This window comes from Aulonocara stuartgranti (assembly GCF_965226115.1).
Source record: "Aulonocara stuartgranti genome assembly, chromosome: 3".
Lineage (NCBI taxonomy): Eukaryota > Metazoa > Chordata > Actinopteri > Cichliformes > Cichlidae > Aulonocara > Aulonocara stuartgranti.
In genome coordinates, this window is record NC_138941.1 from 57,107,917 (window position 1) to 57,117,419 (window position 9,503).

General features: G+C 41.1%; 2 protein-coding genes across 2 annotated transcripts; one reads left to right on the forward strand and one right to left on the reverse strand.

Annotated features, from left to right (window-relative positions):
• Nucleotides 1-2,349: 2,349 nt before the first annotated feature.
• Nucleotides 2,350-6,587, reverse strand: LOC309701861 (Fc receptor-like protein 5). Its single transcript, XM_082526172.1, has 5 exons — nucleotides 6,472-6,587; nucleotides 5,073-5,336; nucleotides 4,684-4,941; nucleotides 3,272-3,408; nucleotides 2,350-2,682 (listed from the first exon to the last, which is right to left on the reverse strand). Exons 1-4 carry the CDS (start codon nucleotides 6,539-6,541, stop codon nucleotides 3,278-3,280), a joined length of 723 nt encoding a protein of 240 aa, XP_082382298.1. The 5' UTR covers nucleotides 6,542-6,587; the 3' UTR covers nucleotides 2,350-2,682; nucleotides 3,272-3,277.
• A 471-nt stretch (nucleotides 6,588-7,058) lies between these two features.
• Nucleotides 7,059-8,984, forward strand: LOC309703136 (ATP-dependent RNA helicase DDX54-like; the record flags this gene model as incomplete). The annotated part of the gene is made up of 1 exon (XM_082527846.1): nucleotides 7,059-8,984. A coding segment is annotated over one exon (1,644 nt), but the record flags the coding sequence as incomplete, so codon positions are not given.
• Nucleotides 8,985-9,503: the final 519 nt, after the last annotated feature.

The window sequence follows — 9,503 nt, forward strand, 5'->3', positions numbered from 1 at the left end:
CAGTTTTGAGGGATAAGCCTCTTAATTTTCTCTAACTAGAAATATATGTAAAAAACAAAAAGCCAAAAATGTTTTTTAATTTTTTGTAGTTTATTGCTTTTTTGCAATTTATGTAGTAATTATGCACTTAATGCATACATATTATTAAAATCTGGGCTATAACGATTGTATTGATGTATAGCAACTTGAAATGCTTATGCTTCTTCCTGCTCCTTTTTGAACATGAAAGTAGTTGTGGTTGCTCGTTTTCCTTTTGTTTTGCTTTGTTCATTTGTCTCTTTTAATTCTATGTTGTTGTACTTTTTCAACATGTTCAAAATAAAGATTCAATCAATCAATCAATCAATCAATCAAATGCTCCCAAAAATGACACTACAGCATGTAAAAATATAAAGATAAGCTCTGGCGGACTTGGTTCTATGGTAGGTCTTAAAGGGTTAATGCCAATCGAAAGAGCAGTAAATTCACTGTAAAATAAAATACAGGTTCCACCAGGGATGCTGCTTTTTTAACTAAGGAACATTTCACCACGAAACTCCAGTCAGAAATTTTGATCAGCAGCATTATCCTTAGTACTGTGTGTTTCATGGACAAAATGTAGTTTCTTAAGCTCCGCCAGACTAATAATAGAGGCTCATTTTGAAACAACGGTTACTCCAAAAAACTTTTTCATTCAGTGTGTCCCATTTTTGGCAGTAAGAGAGGGTTTCACTCTGAACCACAGGACTGCTGCTCAGGGACATCAGTACATCACACTTTAAAACCAGAGTCTTCCTCAGTACCTTCATGCTGATTTATCCATGTCTATTATGCTAAAAGTACACTATACCAAGTTGGTGTCAGGTAGCAAATTGCTTTGATTGCTACTGGGTAATTGACTTTCTGATTTTGTGTGTATATCACATGTTCAGATACTAGAAATCAGTACTACTATTTTCCAGGTTTTTGCAGACCTTTTCTATGCTGCTGTCTACACATACAGTGAATGTTTAACAGAAGTATGGTGCATACTGTTTCTGTATTTGTTAATAGAATAGAATAATACAGATGTTGCTGCATTGCAACAGCATTTTGCAATGCAGTACAGTACGGCCTCATGTACCACACACCGCATATGCTGCTTCATACTTGGATGATGTCATCATCCAAATATGAAGCAGCATGAGTCCAAGTAAAACTTAGACTCATTACGTTCTGGACCTGTGAGCGAAGCTCCTGGTTCTTGGTAGGTTATTACGAGAGAATTTGCTTCAGATCCAGGAAGCAGTATTTGTACAACACAGAGTCTTGACTTAGACATGCTTCACCAGGAAACAAAGTGTTTGTAATGCTTCTTAGTTAAGCTCAAAGTTACTTCCTAAGTGGCAAGGACTGTTTGTGATCAGACAGCAAGGGGGAGACATAGACTATGAAGTGGTGTATTCAGACACGACTTCAATCATACAAATGTATTACCTCAACTTCCTCAAAGCATGAGGGGGACTTGAAGAGATCTGTGTCTCTGGTGAGGTAGAGAAAGACTGAATTGAGTGAATTGGGGCCTGAGGTGCAGTTCAGGAAAGAAAATAGTTTAGACCAGTTGTTGTGCACATAGATTCACAAATCCCACCAGAACATGGAGCTGCTGACCAAGTTATTAACAAGTAATTAACAAGATAACGATACATTTGTTTATTTATAAGAACATTATTGTCGACTGACTGTATGTTGAGCAAATAGTGGACCCAAATGCAGACAAAAAACTGAATGTAGAATGAATAAAAAGCCCTTTGTTAAGGGTGATTATATGAGTACAAATAACAAGATAAAGTGAACAGGGACGAAAACTAAACTAAAACCTAAACTGGAAGAAATTAAACTATGACAACTATGACAAAAGACATGAACATGATTCAGGGCAGGAGCATGTGAGAAGCTATGAGGAAAAAACATGAACATGGAACATGCGCAAGACCTGAGTTGAATACGTGAAATACGTGAGCTTAACGTTACGTGGAGGAAAGAAACACAGATGATCTGACAAAGACTGAATGAAAACACACAGACTAAATACACAGAGGGGTAATGAGGGAAGTGGAAACACCTGGGGAAAAGCTGGCACTAATGAGCATAATGACATCACAGGGAAAAAAGTACAGCTAAACACATTCAGCATAGAAGACACAGGACACCCAAGACTTTCAAAATAAAACAGGAAACACGGAGACATGACAACACAAACCTGTACCCCTGGTTTCCGAAAAGAAACTTTTTATAAAATGTAATACACAGAGCAAATAAGAAACATAATACATTAGTTTTTATTTGATTTTAACTACAATAATAAAGACATTACTACGTTAGCATCAGAGTGTTAATATTGACATATAAAGACTAGCATGAAGCTTATGTACATTTTGACGTTGACATAATCATTGTTTTTGTCTTTTAAACCAAAAACACATCAAATGTGAGAATTATGCAGTTTTCAGTTCAGTGCAAACAGCAGATTGATCATCAAGTCATGAGCTAACAGGGTAGGCAAAACATCAGCTGTTAAAAAGTTATAAAGTTAAAAAAGTAAAACCAAAAAAATGTTACTTTAATCCTGGTGATACATTGATCGTTATTGTTCATCATGATCTTCATCCTCAGACACTCCAGTCAGAGATGATCAGACTCTCATTTTTGTCTCAGTTTCAGCTGCAGGAGGAACAGAAACTTAGTGGGACTTTTTTTAAAAGCAGAATTTAATCCCATATAAGCAGTGTTATACAACAGTGGCACTTTCTATTGTTGCCATGAGATCTAGCTCTGACCTCTGACCTCATTAACAACAATACGAATCCCTGATGATAATTGTCTGTCTTTAAATCATGAATATTTTCTTCACTTAATGAACATCAACATACAAACATGCCTGAGGTCACTAGCTGAGCCACAACCAAGAGTCTGTTTCACAAAGTGTAATAAGTTGAGAAGCTACGTTACACCACTGTGGTCAGTTGGCATCTACTGTCCAACTGGAGGAGGCTGCAAATGGAAGACGTGAATCTTTCACAGCAAGAGGTTAAAGTGTTGCTGCTGCTTTTAAGTTATTTTCAATCAGATGTATCTATCACCTGATTTCATACTTGAATTATTGTTAGACTGACAAAATAAGTTTGGAAAAATAGTTTTATGATTGATTTTTTGACATTTGTTAGGCAGCTACGATGTTGTATTGGACCTCTGACCCTGTGTGGAAATTGAATATATTATTCTAAATATATATTTTTTGTTTTACTCTTACCTTGAGTCAACCTTTGCACATGGATATACACAGTATGAGTATACCAGTGAACAGGATGAACAAAAAGATTGTGTATGCCAGCCTGGGAAGAGATATCAGAGGAGGAGGAGGAGGAGCAGTCGTAGATGGAGCTCGAGCTGTGACACAGAAAAAGTTTTGTCATTATTTTTCCTGTTGAGGACCAAATGTTACACGAAAAGTAAATAAAGAAAATCCATCGTTCATAGTGGTGAAGAGTTTACTGTGTAAATGGACTAGCTCTTATAAAGCACTTTTCTACTCTCATTGAGCACTCAAAGCGCTTTATACAACTCGTGCATTCACCCAATCACGTTTATCTATGGTTTATGTGCTTCTATCTAACATTCACTCGCATTCACACTCCGATGGATGCACCAGAGGGCAACATGGAGTTAGTATCTTGCCCACGGATATTTGGCATGTAGACTGGAAGAGCCTGGGATCAAACCACCAACCTTCTGGTGAGTAGGTGACCCGCTCTACCACCTGAGCTACAGTCACCCCAGTATGTGTGTATTTACATAGAAACATTCAACAGGACACATCGAGGTGTGTCTGAAATGTGTCGTTTAACACTAAAACAGCCTTTCACTGCGTTTTATGGTGGAGTCACTGAATCTGCAGGAAGCAGCTCATATATAGTTTTAAATCAAAGAAACCTGAAGAGCTTCATGTGGATGACAATTTTTTCAGCAGTTTGCAGTTTGCGAATAAAAATGGGAGAGTTTGAAAAAGAACTTTGACCTTTGGTCAGTTTTTATTTGCGTTCACTACTGAGAATGCTAAACACAGACCCTGAACATTTTTGGGACCCTAAAAATGTTGGGACACTGTATGTAAGTAAATCTAATGCAGTGCAGGCCCATCTTGGGCCTAGTGAAGGGACGAGATAGGAGGCTCCTTCTCATCTGCCGGAGACGAGGCTGGTGTGGACCTCGCTCTGGAGAAGACATTCCTGGACTGCTGGTGGACCCGTAATAAACATCTGGCATAATTACACCAGGGAATTATAGTGAATATAGAAAATTGTATTTTTATGGGTTTTAGAATTGTTTTATTCTCCATTTAGTCTCCATTAGGATTTTAGTATATTGATAACATTTTATTGCGTATGTTTTTTAAGAGTTGTTTTTTTTTTTTGTCTGGAAATAAACTGTTTCCGATTAGACCTGCTTGTGCCCTTGGTATTTGACTCGCTTCCTCCCCCTTGTATTTAAAATAATCATTCTACTCAGCATGACATTCTGGCGCATCGGCTTTCGTATCCGCATTACATAGGCAAACAGGAGGATGAGGGTTCTGATTTATAGTTTTACTCCTAGAGTACTGGATACCTGTTCCTAAAAGCAATCAGACGAAAGCTTCATGAAACTTAATATCATCACCATCACCTCTCACTTCCAGCCAAACCTCTGGTGATTGTCCTTTAGTGGGATGAACACACTTGTAGGAGCCTTCGTTCTCCTTGGACACATGGATAAAGCTCAACCTTCCTTCAGACGTTTTTTCAATAACAGCACCATTTCTGTAGAAAGCAGTACTGAAATTGGACGTAGACTCCTTTGCATATTTTTCCTTATAGGAGCAGTTTAGTGTCACACTGTCTCCCTCAGTCAGAGGAACAGCAGGACCCTGCAGGATGACACCAGCTGAAATGCAGAGAGAGAAACTGTGGTCTCTGACTCTGGTTTTTGTCCTTCGTTACAAAGTTGCAAAATGTGTTCATTTATTTTTACTTAAGATACAACATCAACAATCTGACATTACTTAGCAAGCTTACTTGCCACTGTGATGTTGAGGATGTTGCTGCACTCCCTGCTGTCAGACTCACACCAGTACACTCCACTGTCTGATGGGTAGACACCTTTGATGGTGCAGGATGATCCATTTAATTGGCCCCAGGTCTCACATGAAACAGAAGACCTTGTGGAGGTGTTTCTCTTCACTGTCCAGCTCCTGAAGCTGCCTGGCACTGCACAGCTCAGAGTCACAGTTTCATAATAGAAGAAAACTGACCTGCCTGGATGGATGCTCAGAGTAGCAGCTGCAGGTTCAAAAACATCAGGTCGAGACACATCAGTTAACATGCAGTAGACTACATGCAGTGTGTCGAGATCAATGACATGAACATCAGAGAATCAGAATCAGAATCAGAATCAGAATACTTTATTCATCCCGAGGGAAATTAGGGGTTACAGCAGGCAGCACGCTAATGGCGCATGCGCACTCACAAAGGAACCTTCTGACCAACTTTACACAAACATCACATTGGGCAGACATGTCAGAAGGTAGGCTGATAGGAAAAAAAACAACGAAAATACACTACATGAGGTAAGAGGAGGAGAAAAAAAACTCCACTCAGACTGAGCTCCTAGTGGGAGAACAGTTTGATAAAAGAAAAAACACCTCAGCACAAAAGCACATGACTATCAATACACCATAGAAACACGAGACAAGCAACAGGGGCGGATAAAGGGTAAGAGAGAGCCGGCGTAGACAGCGCATCCGGTCCTGCAGCATCTGTGCTGGTCCAGTTGACTGCTATCATCCCCGGTAGGGCACAAGCATCGAAGGCGTTGGAAAGGGAGGGGGATGAGTGAGTGCTTATCAGTGTAAGTGTGTGTGTGTGCGTGTCCATAGTTTAGCTGAGACAGTGTCCTTCGGCCTATCAGGCTAAGTAAACAGGCTAAGTAAACAGTCCAGAAGTAACCTGTACTGATCGTAAGTGCTAAAAGAGACGGGAGACTCACAAAAGATTAACATGAGAGTCAGAATAAATATTCCATTAGACCAGCAAATATGAAGAGATGAGCTACAACAACCATTATAACTAAAATTGGATCAAGATGTATATTATTCTGCTGTACATGCTTAAATATTACAGTCAAGGTCTGCTGGGCTGTATCATTGGAGGGGCAAACTGGCATCCACTGTTTAGCATTAAAGTACAGTCTAGTGTTACATGTTACAGCTGCAGAGTCAGAACGACACTTTCTCAACTGTTTGAGGCTTTAAGAGCGTTAAAAATAATAAATGAATCAATGCAGTTACACAGTGGAGACAGAAGACAAGAGGATTATTAATGTTCACACTGAACTGAAAAAGGCAACTCACAACCAATAAACCCATGTTTAAAATTAACTAAAAGTAACATCTGTAATAGAAACATATTGATTTACCTTTAACAAAATCCAAACAGTGAATGAGAGTCCACAGTGAGAAAGTGAGAAGAGACTCCATGGATTTCATATTATAGAAAACAATATGAAAAACAAGTCCACAGTGTGTGGGAGAATAAAACATTTGTTTCTTCCTTCTTTAAATCAACACCCGTGTTTCAGTTTTAATCCCTGAATTAAGGAAGTGTGCTCAGATGGACAGTTTTGCTTTTAACCCGTTAAGACCTACCATAGAACCAAGTCCGCCAGAGCTTATATTATATTTTTACATGCTGTAGTGCCATTTTTGGGAGCATTTCAAGTTGCTATCAATACAACCATTATAGCCCAAACTTTAATAATATGTATGCATTAGGTGCATAGTAATTACATAAATTGCAAAAAAGTGCAATAAACTACAAATATAATTGAAAATCGTTTTTGTTTTTTTAACATATATTTCTAGTTAGAGAAATTTAAGAGGCTTATCCCTCAAAACTGTAAATACAAAAAAGTCAAATGACGTCACTTCCGGTTTCGGGCAGCTCATGGCGGACATGTGATAGTTCACGCTGATGGACGTAGGAAGTGTTACAAACAGCTGATCGGCTCTGCTGCTCCACCTCCTGAGGAACGTAGTGAAGCCTCAGGAACAGACAGTGGTCTTTGCTGCCACCAAACACCATGTGGAGTACCTAAAGGAGCTGCTGTCGTCAGAAGGTTTAGAGTGTGCCTACATCTATAGTGCCCTTGATCAGACTGCCAGGAAGATCAACAATGCGAAATTTGTGCATCGGAAAGCCATGGTGCTTCTGGTGACTGATGTTGCTGCTCGTGGTATAGACATCCCCCTGCTGGATAATGTCATCAATTACAACTTCCCCTCCAAGGCCAAACTTTTCTTGCACAGAGTTGGGCGTGTGGGACGAGCGGGCCGAAGTGGCACAGCCTATAGTCTGATTTGTCCTGATGAAATGCCTTATGTCTACGACCTCCACCTCTTCCTAGGGCGACCAGTTCAGTTTGCTTCACCTGAACACACACAAGATTCAGAAGGTGTGTTTGGTCGAGTCCCTCAGAGGATCTTGGATGATGAAAGTGCTCATCTGATCACGTCTCACGAAAACTCCCTGGACCTGCAAAATCTGCTCCGTGTCTCAGAGAACGCCTACAAGCAGTACCTCAAGTCGCGGCCAAACCCCTCGCCGGAGTCCATCAGACGGGTTAAAAACACAGATGTGTCCAGCATAGGTGTCCATCCAGTACTTGGGTGTGGTCTGGAAAAAATGGAACTGGAGTGCCTTCAAATAGTCGATGCCATCAAGAGCTACAAATCCAAAGCGACCATCTTCGAAATCAACTCCAGTAGTAAGACACCAGCCAGTGAGGTGATGCGGGCCAAACGCTCTAAAGACACTCAGCTAGTGGACAAATTCAGCAAGCAGAGAGAAGACCGAGCTGCAGAAAGCAGGCTGCAGCAGCCAACCAACGCCACCACTACTGCTGACTGTGACATCACCGAAAAGGATGAGAGTGATTTAAATGGGGTGTTTTCAGAGGTGGTAGGTGGTAAAAGAAGAGGTCAGCAGGAAGATGGTGAAGAGCGACCAAAGACCAAGAAAAAGAGGCAGTCAGGCAAAGATGAAGAGTATTATATCCCTTACAGACCTAAAGACTTTGACTCTGAGAGAGGGTTGAATCTCGGTGGAGAGGGCAGTGCTTTTGAACAGCAGGCCTCTTCAGCTGTCCTTGATCTCATGGGAGATGAAGGCGATCGCCTTAACCAGCAGAAGAAAATGATGAAATGGGACCGTAAGAGGAAGCGTTTTGTGAGAGAAACGGGAAAAGAAGACCAGAAGAAGAAGATCAAAACAGACAGCGGTCAGGTTATCAGTAACAAGAAGAACAGGAAGAACTTTTATGAGGAGTGGAAGAAAAAATACAAGATTGATGATACAGGATCTGGATCAGATGGAGAAACAGGCGGAGGAGGCAGGAAGCCAGCAAGAGGTCGTGGCCGTGGCCGACGAGGTCCAAACGTACAGAGCTCCAGTGACCACAAAGCACGCTCGGAGCTGAAAACAAAGGATCAGATCATAAAGCAGCGCAAGAAAAAGCAGAAGCACCAGTTCCTGCAGGGCGGGGGGATGAGGAAGCTCCGCTCCAAGAACAAAAAGTGGCTCGGAGAAGTTAAAAAGTCAGGTTTTGGAAGGGGTGGCCATAAGAAAGGCAAGCTGAGGAAGAAACTGTGAGGAGGACAGAGGGTTGATGGTGTGGAGGACATCACGAGGAACTGGATGATAAGCGTCAGAATCATCTGAGATCATCACCAAAGATTTTCCCGGCGCTTTGTGTGACTATAGATTAAGGAGAAAATGATTTGTGCATCTTTACACTGCAGAAATGCACGTCACTTCTTCCTTGATGGCCTGCTGAACTCTGCGTTTGCCACAGAGTTATGTTTAATTATGATCCACTAACCTGGATTTACTACTTGTAAGCATGTTGGCAGTCTAATAAAAGTGTTTTGGAGTACTGAAAAAAAAACAAAAAAAAACCAAACAAACAGCTGATCGGATCGGCAAAGCGTGTTTCTGGAATATTATGTTTTTGTTGCTGCAAGTGCTTTTTATGCAGTTTTTGCAAAGCTATTTGTGGAAGGAAACTGTGACCTAGGACAAGCTGATGGCATAAGACATAGGTGTCAAACTCTGGCCCGCGGGCCAAATTTGGCCCGCAGCCTAATTACATTTGGCCGGCGAAGCCATACCAAATTACTATTAGAGCTGGCCTACTGGTATTATACAGCTAATATATATATTGTTTAGTATTAAGCTTTGCTTGTTCCATATTCAGAGGGTCGTGAAAAGGGCTGGGAAAATCATCAAAGACCCCAGTCACCCATCACATGGACTCTTCACCCTCCTGCCCTCTGGGAGGCGCTACAGGAGCCTCCGGACTAAGACCACCAGGTACCGGAACAGCTTCTTCCCCACAGCTGTCAGACTCCTGAACTCTGCCTCCTGACATCTGACCCACGTTAAACTCATGGA

Excerpts from the sequence above, each read along its gene's own strand:
- LOC309701861 (XM_082526172.1), bottom strand. The coding sequence starts at position 6,541 with ATGAAATCCATGGAGTCTCTTCTCACTTTCTCACTGTGGACTCTCATT. Across the intron at positions 5,337-6,471 it reads CTGTTTGGATTTTGTTAAAG|CTGCTACTCTGAGCATCCAT; the intron begins GTAAATCAATAT and ends TTGAACCTGCAG. Across the intron at positions 4,942-5,072 it reads CCTCAACATCACAGTGGCAA|CTGGTGTCATCCTGCAGGGT; the intron begins GTAAGCTTGCTA and ends TCTGCATTTCAG.